This window comes from Pleurodeles waltl, chromosome 1_1 (genome assembly GCF_031143425.1).
Source record: "Pleurodeles waltl isolate 20211129_DDA chromosome 1_1, aPleWal1.hap1.20221129, whole genome shotgun sequence".
Lineage (NCBI taxonomy): Eukaryota > Metazoa > Chordata > Amphibia > Caudata > Salamandridae > Pleurodeles > Pleurodeles waltl.
Window position 1 is genome coordinate 442,872,942 of NC_090436.1, and position 18,883 is coordinate 442,891,824.

Consider the following 18,883-nt stretch of genomic DNA (forward strand, 5'->3'; position numbering starts at 1 on the left):
GGCACATTCCTATCCCTATTGGTCCCTGTCCTCCAAACTAAGATGGAGGATTCTGCAGGGATGAGGTCACCTCAGCTCTGGACACTTTAGGGATGGTCCTGGCCGAGGTGGCCACTCCTCCCTGTTTTCCTAATTTTTCCCACCGGACTTGCCGCCAAAAGTGGGGCTTTGTCGGGGGGGAGGGGCGGGCATCTCCTCTAGCTGGAGTGCCCTGGGGCACTGTAACCCGAGGCTTGAGCCTTTGAGGCTCACTGCAAGTGTTGCAGTTCCTGTAGGGGAGGAGTGTAAAGCACCTCCACCCAGGACAGGCTTTGTTTCTGACCACAGAGTGCACAAAGGCACTCACCCTATGTGGTCAGAACCTTGTTTGAAAGTGGCAGGCTGGCACAGACCAGTCAGGCCTACACTAGCAGTTTGGCCAACATACAGGGGACATCTCTAAGATTCCCTCTGTGTGCATTTTTCAATAAATCCCACACTGGAATCAGTGTGGGTTTATTATTCTGAGAAGTTTGATACCAAACTTTCCAGTGTTCAGTGAAGCCCGTATGGAGCTATGGAGTTCACCTGTGGTATAATGCACCCTGCCTTAGGGCTGTAAGGCCTGCTAGAGGGGTGACTTACCTAAGCCACAGGCCGTGTTTTATGGGCATGGCACCCTGAGAGAGGTGCCATGTCGACTGTCTTTTTCTTCTCACCAGCACACTCAAGCTGCAAGGCAGTGTGTATTATTGGTGAGGGGTCACCTGGGGTGGCATAATACATGCTACAGCCCTTAGAGACCTTCCCTGGCCACAGGGTTCTAGGTACCATGGATACCTTTTACAAGGGACTGAACTGTGTGGCAGCGGTGTGCCAATTGTGGAAACAAAGGTACAGTTTTAGGGAAAGAACACTGGGGCTGGGGCCTGGTTAGCAGGGTCCTAGCCCACTTTCAATCAAATTTGGCATCAACACTAGGCAAAAAGTGGGGTGGGTAACCATGCCAACATAGCACTTTCCTACACATAGTAGTTCCTAAAACCGTGCTGTGAAGGATCTAGGAGGTCATTCTCAACCAGAAAGAGTGCTAGCTCTTAATTTATATATTTCTGTAGTATCTTAGCTGGGGATGGTAATAAGGAAATGGGTCGGAAATTCTTCAGATCATTTGCATCTCCACTCTGCTTTTTCTTGAGAGGGGGAATAATGGCTTCCTTCCCACTCTGAGGGTATTTCCCTGAGACCATCACTTGCTCATAGATTTTCTCTAAGTCCTCTGCTATTACCACAGGGGCCATCTGCATCACCCTTACTGGGCAGGGATCCTCAGGAGAACCCAATCTAGTCTGCATAAGCAGAGAAACAATCTTCTCTCGCGTAAGAGGCGAGAAACCATCTAGTGTGTTTCTATTAGATTGATCACTAAGCCTTTCCTCTAGTATCTCATCCCTCTGGGGATCTTTGGTGTCCAGGAAATCTCAAAAAATATTAAGATTATTTGTTAATGCTGATATACTTTTAAGGGTCAATGGTTGTTACACTGTGTTAGTCTATACACAGATATTTTGTAACATGAAATATCAGTGATTACTGTAAGAGGATAGGTTTTGTTATTGGTTACTCCCTCTCACACATCCTTGGAGTAGAATATTTTTTCTCTGATAATAATTTTTATTTTTTGCTTGAATCTTTCTGTTTCTTTTTAGATAGAAAAAAACAATCGCAGTTTATGCACGTCTACTGCAGTGTGAAAATCAGGAGCGCAACTCCCATGACACATCATTCAATGTAATCATGATAACTTTAGTAAACCTTGCACCTGTTGGCAGTTAAAATATACAACCAGAGCTGAGATGTTGGTTCATTGGGAATATCAGCCATTGTGTGCCTCTGACCTGCGGGATGTTCAGCAGCACGGGATACATAATATACTGGTACATCTTTCTGACAGGCAGCTATTGCGCACCACACAGTAAAGATGTTAAGATTCAGCGTTAACATTACATACAACAACAAAACAATAACCTTATCTAGAGTCCGTACCCTAGGCACCCACCCCCCTCCCTCATATCCCTGCATCTCCACCCATTCACCCAATCGGATCACACCAACGTGTGGCCCCAGGACCCCCTCTCAGCTTGCTCTGCCGAACCCCCCCTCCTGGAAGGGGGTTGGGAAACCACGCCACCCCGAGGGGGCAACAATAATCCACCACACACAACCAACTCAACTGTCCGCTGCCAGCGTGGTTTCTACATGCGCAGCATCTGCATCTAACCCCCACTGCTGTCCTTGAAGCTCCAGCAACACCTCATTCCACCCAGAGGCCAGGGGATATTTACGTAATCTCAAGCGATTTCTCTCCATAGCACCACCCCCTCTGCCTCCGCCCATACCATAAATGACCTCCTCCATGCTTCTATTGAAGGAGGCTCGGTGGCCTTCCATCTCCTGGTGATGAGTCGCTTGGCCATCAAAAGGCCCAAATCCAGGAATGTTGTGTAAGCCTTATGTTTTTTAGCTCTGAGAAAAAGGCCCAAGTTACATGCTTCCCACGTGGTTAACTGCGGACGTGCCATGCAGACGGACAGCCGTGCCAACACTTCACGCCAGTAAGAGCATAATGGGGGACAGGACCATATCATGTGTAACAAGTCTGCTGCCACAAGTGTGCAGCGGGGTCAGGCTGCATCTGTGCGATGAAAATACCAATTGTGTGTAAGCTAGGCCCTATGGAATATATAGAATTGAATAGGACAGAATTGCGCATTATGCGGAATGTTGGTGTGACTTTTCAGTGCCGCGTCCCATTCGTTATCTACGAAGGGCCTGGCCAGATCGCCTTCCCAACTGGCCCGCAGTGCGGCACAGGCATGAACTGTGTGCGTCCTGAGTGCGTCTGTGAGCCAACGTACTAAGGCCCTCATTACAAGCCTGGCGGACGGCGCAAAAAGGGCAGTAAGACCACAAACAGGCCGGCGGTCATTACCGCCCCATTAGGACATTGGCAGTTTGGCATATGCCAAACCGCCAATGTCCCGCACCGTCCGCCACGGCGGTAACGACCGCCAGGCTGGAGACAACAGTTTCCAGCCCGGCGCCGTCACTAGTCCGCTGGCGGTATCACGACCCCGTATACCGCCATGGATTTCGTGGAGTTTTCAACTGTCATGAAATCCATGGCGGTATGCACCATCAGTGCCAGGGAATTCGTTCCCTGGCACTGACTGGGGTCTCCCCCTCCCCTGAGTCCACCCACAACACCCATGACCCCCCCTACCGCCCCTCAAAAGTAGTAGGACCCCCTCCGCTTCTGCCATAGACCCCCAAAGATACCCTCCACTCCCCCTTCACACACGCTCACACACACACACATGCACACATACTTGCACACATACATACACGTTACATTTCCCCTACACACATTACACCCCCGCATGCATACACACACTCACACAACCCCTCTACACACTCACACGCACACAACACCCCCCTCCCCTAACGGACGAGCACCTTACCTATTTTGGTGATCCTCCGGGAGGGAACGGGATCCACGGGGGCTGCTCCGCCACCAGCACCCCGTCACCAGAACACTGCCACGCCGAATACTGAGTCGTATTTCAGTGGGCGGTGTTCTGATGACGTGGCGGTGACAGTGGAGCAGCCTCCAATACACCACCGACCACCAGTATGGCTGCTGGTGGCTCTCTGTCCAAAAAAAGGGCGGAGGGTCGCCAGCAGTCATAATATGGTTGGCGGAAGACCGGCAACACTGGCGGTCTTCGGCCCGGCGGAACCTCTGCAGTCTCTGGAAAATACCACTGAGGTTGAAATGAGGGCCTAAATGTCTACCCTGTCCTATAATGAGCATGTATTGCACCAAGAGGTGTATTGGCGGTTCAGCAGAGATGTCCCTCCAGTGCCAGGACAGCGATACTATCAGGGAGTTATACAGCAAAAACTGCACCAGTGACGGGCCTGTCCCCTCTGCCAGTGTATCAGATGGGGTTAGCATGCCCTCTGTGTACAGATCTCCCAGTGTATGCAGCCCAACAGCATGCCAAGGCTCCAGTTCAGTTGGAGTTGTGCATTGCGCACCGCATGGCGTACCCAGTAGGTCCAGAGCCGGCGCATAAGGAGTGACTGTGTGCGTGAGATACAGGCTCCTACCGTAGCAGCGATTTGCCACATTCACCAGCAGCGAGTTTGGTGTCCCAGTACGCGCATTTGGGTGAAGCAGATATGTCACCTCAGAAAGTGTCCAAGACTGCGTCACCGCTGCCGTGTCCGACAGCTGGAGTCCAGAAAGCCTCCTTGCCGCCCACTGCAGCTGGGAGGCCAGGTAATATTGATCCATGTTTGGCACCCCCAGGCCACCTCTTTCCAGTGGCGAGTACAATTTTGTCAGTGCCACTCTTCAGCGGCTTTTGTTCCAAATAAATTCCCTAATTCTGGACTCCAGTTCCCTTAAAAATTTCACCTGAATATGCAAAGTTAAATTTGAGAAATAGTAAAGCATTTGAGGGAGGACCACCATTTTCAGAAGCGCTACCCTTCCCTTCACAGAGAGCGTCAGTGGTTGCCAGAAATTCATTTGGGCACAAATATATGTCCACAGCATGATATACATTAATGCCCAGGTGTCAGAACGTCCTGGGTTGCCAGTGAATGAGCACCTGATAGGGTAAAAACAGGATCTGGCCAGTCGGGCTGAAAGAGAATAGGCATGAGTTTTTCCAGTTGATTTGCGATAGCATAGAAAAGCGTGCTCGGCGGCTCCTACACCTGCAAGATTTTGGGTTCTGCCCCCCTCCGCTCCACTCTACCCTGTTGTTGACTCTTGTTGGTTCACCAATCCCGCTGACTCCAACCACTCCCATGTAGCCTCTGGGGTGTCAAAAGTGCGTGTCTTTCCCTGAGCTACAAGTCACAGCCTGGCAGGTAAGAGGAGGGAGTATGTCACACCAAGGGCCCACAACTTGCATTTCATGAATAAGAAGGAGACCATCTGTCTTTGTTCAGCTATGGTGTAGTCTGAGAACATCATTACTTTAGCATTGTCCACCTGGAGGGCCGGGAGCGGTCACACCACTCGCAGGATGGTATCTCTGTCCACAAGGTGTAACAGTCTAAACGGACAGGATCTTGTCGGGACGCGATGGGAATGCTCAACTGAGAAGAATTGTGTAAGTGACCCTGCTGGGACCAGCTCACAAACCCATTTCTCCACATAACAGCATCAGCACCCTCCACTCGTTCTGGAAGGCCGACCACACGGATGTTGTTCCTCCTAGTGCGTCCCTCCGCCCGATGCTCCAATGCCACAACCCTGTTGACTAATTCCTGCAGTGAGGTGTCCATCTGGCTAGCTGTGGGAGCGAGGTCATTCAAGGTATCCTCCAGCAGACGAGTCTTGTCTGCCAGATTACGGTAGGCTGCCTGTAGTAGTGTGAGGTCACTAGCCACCTTATCGATTTTGTTCTCCAGCGATGTCTGTTTCTGAACAAGAGATGGGCCAATGCCCTCCACCGCTGCCAGCCCGGCATCCAGTTTATGACTATTTGAGGCTGAGGCTTCAGGTCTCGATATCTGTGAGCCGGTCCCTGTCCTGGAACGGAGGCACCCATTTCAACAGCTGCAGGGTTCTTACTATCCTGGCTCACAGCACTGGGTGCTCAGAAATGTGGCGTAGCAGCCTTCGTTCACTATGATCTTGGCCCCAGTGACCCCTGTACTACCGACCCTTCAATCAGTGACCTTTGCACAGATGTGTGTAATTTGTCGCACAGCCTCCTGTTTGCAGGTGCACCCCAGTATGAAGCTGGGCCCAGTGGCATGGGGAGCCAGTGACATGGGGGGCCCGCTTGCATGCGCAGTGTGATCACCAGGCGGCGCAGCAGCATGAGCAGCCTCCCTCTCCAGCGGTGACAACTTCAGGCCAGTTTCTGCATTTCTTATGTCACCCTTTCCAGTTCAGGAGGCCTTAAGTCAGTGGCCTCTCCAAGACCCCTATGCTCCTCCGTTATCACCGGGGTCCACTGCTGAGGGAGCAGCTAGGTGGGGGGGGGGGCAGCAAGGATCAGGCTCCAATCGCCCAAGGATCCAGGGGGTTGGGGGGCCTGCTTGCATGCGCAGCGTGATTACCAGGAGGCGCATCAGCAGGAGCAGCCCCCTTCTCCAGCAACAACTTCAGGCCAGTCTCTGCATTTTGTATGTCGTCCCTTCCAGTTCAGGATGCCTTAAGGCAGTGGCCTCTCCAGTAGCCCTGTGCACCTCTGTTATCCCTTGGGGTCCCCTGCTGAGGGAGCAACTAGGCAGCGGGAACCAGGTGAGGGTCAAGCTCCAGTTGCTGAAGATGTGGCCAGACATACTACATCTGGTCGGGCATAAGGTCCAGTGCAAAGCCCGCCCACTCGTTAGGAATCCCCCACCCCAACTGTTATCGCCAGGGAGCACCAGGACCGCATAGGAACTGGAGGGTCACTCTCCGGCCCAGACTAGGCCTCAGGTCCCACCACATCCCTGATGGGTCCACTCACTGCCACTTGCCCGTCTACAGGCCACCGGAGTCCTCTCCTCTCTGGCAAGCCCTAGCTAGGGCCAGATCGGGACCAATTCCGCCCACAGTTCCTTAAAGGCCTCCCGGCGCGATCCTCAGTATCCTCCTCCCCAGCCGCGTGGGCCCAGGCAGCGCTGTCCCCTAACTCAGGGACTGTACTTGGCCCCCAGTCCTCCCAGCCAACGCCGATCAGACCTCTGGTGTTCTGCTGCGCCCGTTCTCTACACTGCAGCGCCCAGCCTCCTGTCTGCCGTCAAGTTATAGACGGATTACCGGGCCTCATAATGGAGCCTCGCTAGTTCGTGACCGCCATCTTGGCTGTTCAAGCCATGCCCTTTGCTGTGGTAATGCATGTTAACTTCTCTAGAAGGTGTTGTTTATTGTTTTGCCAAATGAAATTTGAAATATGTTTGACATTTTATGATTGTATGTCTCATGGTTTTCTTGAGGGAAAGCTTACCCTCTGTACAGTAAGCATGAGTTGGCCTTAGTGACAAGCCTTTTGCGGTGTCTAAGGGCATGATTAGTTAATTGAGAAACATTATGGTATAGGCTGTAGGTATGATCTGTTTATTATAAAAACCTATACAAGTGTAGTAAGCCTGGCTTATATATAATGAAAAGGCATATGTTGAAGCCAGTAGGCTTTTAAGGATGGATTGTTACAACACGCTGTTGACATTTAAAGCCTCAATAGTTAGACTAAGCGTCCTGTCGCCATATAGTTGTGCAAACCTTTTCAGAGCTTTATGGCCAGATGTAGGTAGGTGGCAAATTGCGACTTGCAATTTGCGAGTCAGAGCGACTCGCAAATTGCAACTCGCAATTCGCGATGCAGAAAGGTGTCTCAGACACCTTCTGCGACTCGCTATGGGGTCGCAAAGACCCACCTCATAAATATTTATGAGGTGGGTCGCAGTTTGTGACCCCTTAGCGAGTCTAGGCACTCACGGGGATGGTGGCCTGCTGGAGACAGCAGACCACCATGTCCGTGACTGCTTTTCAATAAAGCAGTTTTTTTTTTTCTCTTTGCAGCCCGTTTTCCTTAAAGGAAAACGAGCTGCAAATAGAAAAAATACCGAAACCTTTTTGTTTCGGTTTTTTTCAGAGTAGGCAGTGGTCGATGGGACCACTGCCTGCTCTGAAAAAATATATTTGTGAGCATTCACAAAGGGGAAGGGGTCCCATGAGGACCCCTTCCCGTTTGCGAATGCGTTACCATCCATTTCAAGTGGATGGTAACTGCGAGTTGATTTGCGACCGCTTTTGCAGTCACAAATCAACTCTACATCGCGGTGCGACTCGCAAATAGGAAGGGCACACCCCTTCCTATTTGCGAGTCGGAAACACATTTTGCGAGTTGGTACCGACTCGCAATATGTGTTTCTGCATTGCGTGAGGGCATTTGCGCCTCGCAAACGGCGTTTTTCGCCGTTTGCGAGGCGCAAATGTCTTCCTACATCTGGCCCTTAGTTACCATGAAGGATTTGGACTTCAACTTTTCCATGTGTTGGGTCCTGGACATATTTGTGTTCAATATAAACCCAGTAATCATAGATATCTATGTTTTTAACAGATTGTTGACTGAGTTTCAAGTTGAATTTCACCATTCATTTCCAGATGGACATAATTTTGATTTTTGTAATATTGGCGGACACACTATTTAGCTGATTATATTTAACGAATGCTGTAAGCTGATACTGAAGGCCTGTTGGAGTTAATGAGCATAAAGCAAGATTATGGGCATATGCTAGATGACTAATACATTTTCCCAGTTTTGGATAAAGAATATATGGATTTTGTGGATGCTAGAACCTACATCTGAAATAAACAAAGAAAAAAGAGTGGAGGTAGGCCACAGCCGTGCTTGAGTCCATCTTCGATTTTAACCCTAGCAGAAACAGTCAATTTTCCTGAGAGTTTAATTTGCAACCATCCAGGTGTTCGAATAAAGCAGCATAATCAGTTTTTAGCAGTGCACTGTCTATTCTAAGAGCCTTGAGTATGCTGTAGCACCGTCTCAATAAGAAGTCCTCATACCTCTGTGGTGTCATCTTTTGCGCAACGTCGGCTGAAGCCTGTTTGAAACACTGGCAAAAGGTTGTGTGCAGTTGACCAGGCCTCAAGAAGAAATAATAGGTGTTTTGCAAATAGTTTTCCTTTAGCATCCAATAGGTCTAACCGACAAAAGTTAGATGTATCACTGCTGAGGCCTTTTTTTGTGCAAAGGTTAAATGAATGCCCCCTGCCAGGAAACTGGAATCTGGCCAGAGAACAAAACACAGTCATAAACAGGCTTCCAATTCCAACTCACTGTGGCAATCAGAATCCCATTAGGCCTTGGGCTCAAGAAGTCTGACATTGTTTTCTTAGTATTATGTGAGAACTGTCAGCCTCAGAGTAGTCATCCCCCAAATCTTTTGTGTTCACTGCTTCCGGTTTCTTGAATTTGTTTTGTTGGCCTTAGGGCTTTGCACACTTTACCCCTGCTAACCTGTGCTAAAGGGCTTGTGCTCTCTCCTTTAACCGTGGTCAAATTGGCTTACACCTAATTGGCACATTTAATTTACTTACATGCCCCTAGAAAAGTGGGACTGCATGTACCCAGGGCCTTTAATGTAAATGTGACCAGTGGGCTTGCATCACTGATTGAGTCACCAACTTAAGTAGCCTTTCAAACTTGTCCCAGGCCTTCTATTGTAGCCTGTGTGTGCAGTTTTAAACTGGTGTTTCGACCTGGTAAAATAAACCCTTTTCCAGGGCTAAACCTCCCTTTTTAATACATATGTTACCCCTGGGTTAGGCCCTAAACAGCTCATACTGCAGGGTGCAGTGTATTCAAAATGTTGGACATGTACTTATAATTTTTCCATGTTGTGGTAGAGAAAAACTCCTAAATTATTTGTTCACTACTGTGATGCCTAACTCTCCCACATGATAACATTGGGTTAGTCTTTTATATTTAATAAGTGATAACATGTGATTGGGAGCAGGTAGGAAAGTTGTGTTTGGTGACTAAGGCATTGTAATTCAAAACCCTCTTTAAAGGTAAAGTTGGATTTTAAGTCAGGATCCTGAAAATGCCACTTTTAGAAAGTTGCCTTTTTCTTGCCCTAACCATTTGGTGCCTGCAGCATGTTTCCTGGGTCACACAACTATGTGTAGTTGGCAGTTGGCCTTTGTGTATTTCTTCCATACAGTGTCACAAAGCAGCGTCTGAGTGTTGGCAGCATGGGCCATCTCTGACTTGATAGGGGTTGGAGCTGTCACCTACCACACCTGCACTTTAAAGGCACTGGCTCAGCTCACACCCAAAGGACTTTGCGTTAGCCTATTGTGCCCCCAGACAGACTGGGGAACAGGACAGGGAGGCGGGAAATTACAGACACCTCTGTAGGAGGAAACTCCAGAAGCTTCTGCCACTTCAAAGTGGGCACCAGGTATACATATTGTACCCTCAGATGCAACCCTTGAGTACACTCCTTGACCCATGGATACTACAGAGGAAGGAGACCCATCTACCCTGCTGCTTGAGGCCTGCCATGCTTGCTGGGAAGGAAGACTGAATTTGCTCCCTTCATCCCAGGCTGAGCGATTTCAAGGTTCAACTGACTGACCTTCTGTTCTTTGCTACAGATAACAAGCTCCACAGGTCTCCATGCATCTGCCCAGCTGACCTGCTGCTTGGATTTGCAACTGGAACTACCTGAACCCTGTTGGCCTCTGCAAAAGTAAGCCCCTGATCACCAAGAGATGCCTCCCCAGGTCTTGGATCCTTGCCTACCACCGAGAGCACTCCTCTGACTCAAAAAGGAGAGGTCCTGAATTTATTAGCTCTTTGCAATGGCAAACGGAATTGTTCATGTCAAGGTCTAGCAGCCCAAAGCAACCATCAACGCGAAGCTCTGGTGAACTCTACAGCAACCAATAGCAAGGCAAGATCTTCAGTTTGCGCTGCAGCATCGACAGCCCACAGTGACCACCAGCATGAATCTCTAACAACTATCTGTGATGCCTGACAGGATTCCATGATAAAGCGATAACTATCCGCTAAGCCAACCTGCTCTTCATGCTACAGCGAAAACATCCTCAGTGCTCTCCCTTCTTCTCGCAGCCTCCTCCACAGCAAACAGAGCTCTTCACTCTGGCCTTTAGAAGGTAACTTTTTCAGCAGGACTAACCTGGTCCCTGTATCATGCCCACGCTCCATCGTGGTTGGCCTGAACCTGTGGCTTTCACATGGTCTTGCACAACCAGATAATTGCGAGTGGCGCTTTGTGCTTCTAGGCGCTATATTGACCTGGCATCTTTGGAACTGCATACATCTGGTTCTACTGATTGAATTTCAACATTTTGGTGTCAAATAATGTAATAAAATTTACTCTTATTATTCTAAACTGGTGTGGGATTTTTCTTGTGTGGATGTTTTACTTCAATGGTTCCCAACCTGTGGTCCAGGGACCCCTGGGGGTCTGCGACTGCTTAGAAAATTAAATGATATAAACAGATTAGGTCCCCTGCTATCATTAATGACTCAGTGGGGGGTCCCTGTAATCCAATAAAGTTTCAGTGGGGTTCCCCGGCTCCAGTAATGATAAAGTGGGGGTCCACAGAAGTCAAAAGGTTGGGAACCACTGTTTTACTTCATAACTGTAAATGCTGCATAAATACACATTTCCTCTAAGTGAAGCCTGACTGCCTATGTGCCAGGCTACCAGAGTGTTACTCAAAGGGTAATTTAGTCACTTTTTGTAGGTCACCCTGACGGGCTGTCGCCTAAGAAGGGCCCACACCACCTTCAACCAACAACCCAATTTCTCAAAAAATTGCAGTCTTCTTTAATTTAATTTCCAAGCCGTTTTTGTTTTTAACATATGAGATGGGTGGACATGACAGTGAAATATGGCTAGAAAAGTGAGCCTTTAAATGCTTCTCCAAGATTCCAAAAATAATATAGTAATTGGTTGCGGACCTATATGAGGCAGTACCCGTGCCAATTAGGTTACAGAATTGTTTTGTATTGTTTGTTACGTTTTCCTTATAAAATGTAGCCCATTGTTTGTCATATTCTTTAGTTTTTTTTAATACTCTTGATGGAGTTTCTGTATGCTGATTTGACATTTGATGGGTCATGGAGTAACAAGTAGGTGTTTCATTAATCTTCTATAAACTTCTTCAAATGGAGGATTTCGACAGTCGGTAGATAGACATAAGAATTCCGTGATACAGTAGGCCTTTGTCTGAAGTCTGGAGACAAGTGATCAAAGACCACCTTTATAATAGTTCTCCAGGCCGCAATCTATGATCCTTCTGCTAAATTTTACCAAAAAAATTCTAGCTCTCTAATCAAACTTGAGTTCTTGTCCAATTATTCTAATTTCCCTGTTAATTTGCAACTTCGTATTGTTTTTTTATTCTGTACTTCTGTCAGGTCGTTGTTCATCAAGGTAGGAAGGGTTTTAAGAGGAGACAAAATATTTCAAAGTAATCAACTGAGGCTTGTGGTCGGGCCCCCTTCTTGTCATAATCTTGACATTTTCACAAATACCAACATTTAAAAAGTGTAGTGATGTAGAGTCGTAGTAATGTATAGTCTCTAGTGGATACCGCTTTCATTAAAGAAAACGTCTTACTGGCTGGTTGATTATCTTGAAAGCTGCCATTGAGACACTGAAAGCTGGAGACCGTATTAAAAATTCTGAAGTATACATTTTTTTGTTCGCCTTCGACCGCATGCATCTATCAGAGACTGGTAGTGAGATGTCCAAAGCTCCATCTGGCTCGTGCTGGACGGTATAATAAACTGGGGGAAACAGAAGTACATTCTCGCCGTAGTCCGCTGTTAAAATACATGGACAGTTGTTACAGAGATCAGTAAGAGATGCCAGCTCAGCCAAGATTGGGGCAGGAATTGCAGTCTCATTGGTCGATGGAAGAAGATGAATAGTGACCAGTAGTAGTTATTTCCCCGCCGCATGTAACCCATTGCTGCCGTTTGTCTGCTGATTTGCCTGCATGAGTGTCTTTAGATATTTTGTTCTGTATGGGCGAGGGTGCCCGGAGGTTTGTTGCTCTCTCAGTATATGTACAGAAGTGTGTGCTCTTCGTGTGCCTACATACGTCCGTTATACAAAAACTAAACGTATGGGCATCTCTGTATGCACACAAGCCTCGTTAATATTCCGCTGAATGAAAATGTTTCTTAAAAATAAGTTACATTTATCACGGCGCACATCACACACAGTTGAGAAGTGCTCAGGATTGGCCTTTGTCTAAGAACATTGTAGAATTATTGTTGGAGCCAAAAAAACTAAGGCCAGGGAAGTTAAACATGTAAGCCCGAAGACATGAACACATTCCAAGACAAATAACGGGCTGGTGGTCCTGGCTACACATTGTACAAGGCTTGTTAGACAATGGACCCTTGAGCTAATCACATGCAGTGTAATTTCCTTGTATGTGTATCCCAGGGTTAAATGAATCAGATGTTGTAAGATGATAGGTATTTTTTAGTTGGCAAATATTTGACATTTTTCTGTATGGCTTGTTTCAGTTTGAACGAACATTTTCATGTGAGTGTCTAATAATGTTATCCTTGCTATTGACATGTACATGATTTGTGTGCTTGTGTGTGCAAAATCTCAATGTTCTCAATAACTCACTGCCAAAATCATTAAAGCTCCGATCTGGGGGCACCACAGAGTAGACGCTAAATTAGATCAGTCACTTTTGATCTCTCAGCAATCAAAATGTGCTTATATATATCGGTGTTTCAATTTGCAGTTTATTACTTTTTTGCAGAGGGACACATTGGAATCAGTAAGTTCTTCAAGTGAGAGTTAGCTCTGTCAGTAACGTTTCTCCTTCTCTGCCCACTTGGGGTAACACAGCAGAAGGTTTCTTCCAGTCAAGGGCTAGGGAAGATGATCTAAAGGGCCTAAAAGATAGGCAGGGACTTGTGGTTTGCAGTCAGTCACAAAAGTGGGAACTGCATGTAGGCACAAATAGGATAAAAAACAACTCTAAAAAGCAGCAGTTAGACTGGCGTTATAGCAGAGTGCATGGTGGGGCAAGGAAATGTAAATGGGTGTTCAGGTGTGAATCCAGATTCAAGCTAGCCTGGCTGATGAAGGGTGATACCCTGAAACCGGTAACAGGATGCTTAATTTTGGTTGAAGGAGGACCTGGACTGGCAGTTCGGGCTGGACTGTTCCCATGGGGAACAGGGTCAAAACTGATTTGCATATAGCTGGGTCCAAACCTGGCATGGCATAACAAGCAAAAAAACTGATGGATTAAACCTAGATCTGTGACTAGGGGTGAATGTTTGATCTGTTCTGCATTCCGTCCATCATCTGCTGTCTTTGCAGATGTTGGGGCCACCAGGGAGTGTTCAAGACAGAGGTATCTTTCTAAAACAGAAAGACCTCGGTTTTCTCGTAATTCAATTTCAGACAGTTATCTCTCATCCATCTTACTACTTCATTCATAGAACTGTTGAAGCATCTAGAGGCCTCATCCATGTCGCTAGAGATTGACATGTGGGTGTCATCTAGATTTGAGATTTTTGAAGCAGCATAGCTACTATCAATGCATATACATTAAAGAGTTGGGGGACACTGTAAGACAATGAAAAAGACTGATGTGAATTCTCCAGGAGAGACTGACTTTGTAAGAAATGAGCAGATCAAGGGCCGATACCTCTCTTTTCTAGCCGATTAGTTGGCGCAGTATGGCTCACTATGTCAAAGGCTGCAGGTTATTCCAAAAGGATCACTGCAGCCTTCCCTCCTCTGTCCACAATCGATCTGATTTCCTCTGTAGCAACTATCAAGGCAGATTCAGTGCTAAAAAACCATATTGAGCAACATCCAGAACTTCATTTTTGTCCAGGATGTCTGAAAGTTCTGTATTAAGATGCTTTTCTAGCATTATTACTGGCATCGGCAGATGTGAGATGGGGCGATAACTTTTTGCCTCATTGGGATTAGGGCGGGGAGGTAGTTTAATGAGAGGAAGGATGGATGTTTTTTTATCAATCATTGGGAAATAGTCCTAAGAAAATATTATTGTTCATTAGGTTGGTGAAGGAGACAGCTACCATACCTGCTATCTCTTGCAGGATTGTGGGGGGACATGGATCAGACAGGGAACCTGACGTTTTGGCTTCAATTAATTTGATCACTCCTTCTACCTCGAAAAGGGGGAATATGCGAAGCGTGCTGTTTCTGGTACCTAAAGGGTCTGTCCTGGAAGCATAATGGTTTTTATTATGGCTAGAGTCAACTTCACAGTACACTTGCTTTACTTTTGCCTGAGAGAAATCATCTAATTTATCACATAGAGATTGATTGGGTGTAATGGAATTGGGACTAGAAAGAGTTTTGACTGTTTTAAATAATGCTCTTACCAAATTGTTTGCTATCACATTTACATCATTCACTTGATGTTCCACAGAATTAAGGTAAAAGATGTGTAGGAAGCTGGGTCTGTATATAGTATACCAAAATGAGGTATGGAGGGCATAGAGTCCAGGGGTTCGCCAGAGGCTTAGCAGAGGCTAAAGTAGATAATACTAATGCTCTCTTTTGAGGTAGTGTGGTTGAGCAGATAGGCTTATCAGAGGGTAGTGCGGAGCATTTGTTGTACACACACAGGCAAGAAATGAGGCACATACTCGATGACTAACTCCAGGCCAATGTTTTTATATAGCAAAAATATATGTTGTTACTTTATTACCAGAACCAAAAGGTCTTTGTTGCAGGTAAGTACAATTGTAAGTAGGTGTCAAGCATATGTCTCTCATGTACTTTGTTTAGGTTTTCCAGATAAAACAGTTTAGAAGTAAGTAACACTTTTCAATTTTAAAAGTTGACAGTGCAATTTCTCTTAGGAACCAATGCAGTCCTAGGGGAGGAAACGTGTTAGCACGGTTAATAGGTAAGCATTCTACTTATGATCCCAGTCTAAGTGTGTTAGGATGTCCACAGGTCAAAGTTCAATTTGGCCCCAAAAGCGCTCTACCAGCATCACAGGGCCGGCCGGGTGCAGAGGTCAAAGTTGGTGTCAGGTTTTCAATGGAATCCTATTAGGACTGGTGGCACTTGGTGGAACACAGATTGCAGGTAAGTACTCACGGTTTTTGGAGTGCTTTTGGAGGGATTCTTCTAGACAGGGCTGCTGTCCTTGGGGGTTCTTGTTCCTCTGATGGGCAGGCAGTCCTCTGGGGTTTTTAGAGGTTGCTGGTCCTGCAGGATGCGTTTCAAAGAAAGGGAGCACACTGCCTGCACTCCAGCAACAAAGTATGACCCCAAAGCATCATGGTAAATGCAGTCGAATACGTAGTCCATTCAAAAAGTAATAAAGTATTTTACCTCCGTAGGTGCAGCAAGTGCTGTATATCCCTGTACACATGTTTCTGGGCTTAGCCCGTCATCAGCAGGGAGCAGCATGGTATAGGGGCTTGCTTGAAATGCCGCCAAATGTCTTCTCGGCTTAAAGTACCGCTCATGGCGCATAGGTGCCTCCCAAGGCTCGTCAGCCGTGGCTCAAGGGAGCCGTCAATAAGACAGTTTCAAAGAAAGGGAGCACACTGAAACCTGAGAGGACTTTTGGCAGCATTTCCAGCAACCCCACAGACAAAGCTGCTCTCTGCTGATGAAGGGCTTACCCAGAAACACGTGTCCAGAGATTTACAGCACTTGCTGCACCTACTAAGGTGAAAAACTTTAGTTTACTTTAAGGAGAAAAAACGAAATTGTACTGCATTTACCATGATGCACTGGGGCTGACTGCATGCTGGAGTATGAGGCAGGGTGCTCCCTTTCTGGTTTTCTGGTCCTGCAGGATGCGTTGCCTTTGTGTAGCAGGAGTCTTAAAGCTGCAGACAGGCAAGTAGGGCTGGGGCCAAGTCAGTTGTCATCTGGTTTCTTCACTGCTGGTGTCGGCTCTTCAGCCCTTCTACTTTCTTCTTTTTTTAGGTTGCCAGGAACCTGGTGATCAAGGTTTAGGGGTGCCCCTAAACACTAGATTTAGGGGTGTTACAGGAGTCAGAGGGCAGTAGCCAGTGTCTACTGTCCCAGAGGGTGGCTACATCCTTCCTGTGCCCACTGCCTTTGGGGATAGGGGCACATTCCTAACCCTATTGGCTGTCTCCCTCCAAAACGGGGGGGTGGAATCTCCACTAGCTGGAGTGCCCTGGGGCAGTGTAACAAGAGGCTGGAGCCTTTGAGACTCAGCGCCAAGTGTTGCAGTTCCTGCAAGGTGGAGGTGTGAAGCACCTCACCCAGAGCAGGCTTTGTTTATGACCCCACACAAGTACACAAAGGCTCTCATCCCATGAGGTCAGAAACTTGTCTGTTAGTGGCAGGATGGCACAGGCCGGTCAGCCCTACACTAGAGGGTTGGCCAAATACAGGAAACATCTCTAAGATGCCCTCTGTGTGCATTTTACAATAAATCCACACTGGCATCAGTGTTGGTTTATTCTGCTGAGAAGTTTGATACCAAATTTCTCAGTCTTCAGTGAAGCCATCATGGAGCTGTGGAATTCGTAATGACAAAGTCCCAACCCATGTACGTAATATGGCCACACTGCACTTACAATGTCTAAGAATGGACTTAGACACTGTAGGGGCATATTCCTCATGCAGCTATGCCCTCACCTGTGGTATAGTGCATCCTGCCTTGGGACTGTAAGTCCTGCTAGAGAGGTGACTTACCTATGCCACAGGGAGTGGTTTGTAGGCATGGCACCCAGAGCTGGATGCTAGTTAACTTTACCTTTTTCTCCCCACCAGCACACATATGCTGCAATGGCAGTGTGCATGTGCTTGATGAGGGGTCCCTTAGAGTGGCACAATACATGCTGCAGTCCTTAGGGACCCTCTCTGGCCACAGGGCACTTGGTACCACTGGTGTCTTTTACAAGGGACTTATCTTTGTGTCAAAGGTGTGCCAATTGTGGAAAAAATAGCACAGTTTTAGGGTAAGAACAGAAGTGTTGGGGCCTGGTCAGCAGGGTCTCAGCACACACGCAGTCAAGTTAGCATCAGATATCAGGCAAAAAGTGGGGGACTACTGCAACAAGGGGTGAGTTTCCTGCAAGATGGGTTTGTGGTGGGACACTGCGAGAGGGGAATGAGCATAGTAGGTTGAACAGAACATCAGAAACTACTTCCATCTTAAAAATAATGTTGTCTTGTGTGTAAATGTGGCATTACTATTCAGCACATTATCTACTCTTCTAAAATACAGTTTTCAGACGAAATGTGCCCATTTTATATATTTCCAAAAACAATTTGACTATGGTGTATCTCCCACGCTCATTGTTAGTGTCTCCTTCCCATTGTCTCCCTTTCAATTGGTCAGTGTTAGTGTGCCCCTATTCTAAAGTCAGCACGTGTCGTTGTCTGACGTCCAAAGAAATACGGAGTGTCTCTCTTTCTCGGTGCCAGTGATTGATGAAATTACTTTTGAGCAATGTGCCTCCCCTATTCAACAGTCCAGGTTCCCCGGCAAGCCTTTCTGATGTGGGTCATGAAAACAGATGATTTTACCTTATTTGATATTTTGTCAAATCTAGTTTGACTTAAAACAAAGTATAGGTGGTTTGGTATTTATCCATTGTTCCATACTTTGTAAACGAGTGTATTCATTGTATTTGATATTTAGACAGACAATGCTGTCTGACTTTCCACACTGTAATGGTAAAGAGATAGTAATAAATATGTGGATGTTGGTGGCCCACTATGAAAGGGGCGCCTCTCACTCATCACTTCCGCCCGTCACCATGGAGACTAGAATGAATCAGGCTGGCCCTATAACGTTCCATCTCCTCCTTCACACCAGTAGATAGCCCATCTCCAATTTCATCTGTCAACCAACTCACATTTCTTTTTTTTTGCCTCCTCGCTCCAAAAAATATAGGATTTCCAACTTTCTCTTTACTCCTCAATTATGATTAAATCTGTGCCAACGTGGAGGGATGACTGATACTTCGACAATAGTTTTGAGCCTCTATTTTGGCTTCATAGGAATAAAATAATACATATCCTCAAATTCCGGTGTGTTATTAAATTTCAGTACTGTACAATTGGTTAACATTTGATAGTGACAAAATATTTCGATTTTCAATATGTGCATATTTTAAATTTCAGCCATTTTACACGTTTGTCCAATGAAACTGAGTATATTGCCATGAATGGTACAACACTGAAGAACCTAGAAATCATACAGAATCAGGTAAAATCAGCATAGTATGACAAGGTTTGAGGTAATACATGCTTTGTTTGCATGCAAATTGATGCTTCTAAATGTTAAAACAAGATGCAAAAATGGATA

General features: G+C 46.6%; 1 protein-coding gene across 3 annotated transcripts in view; it reads left to right on the forward strand.

Moving 5' to 3' along the window:
• Nucleotides 1-18,883, forward strand: part of MSH3 (mutS homolog 3) — a 1,766,808-nt gene that overhangs the window by 778,602 nt on the left and 969,323 nt on the right. For all 3 annotated transcript variants that reach the window (XM_069224514.1, XM_069224522.1, XM_069224532.1), the window contains exon 11: nt 18,700-18,784. In XM_069224514.1, the coding sequence (XP_069080615.1) occupies nt 18,700-18,784 (85 nt within the window). The remainder of the gene's footprint in view (nt 1-18,699; nt 18,785-18,883) is intronic.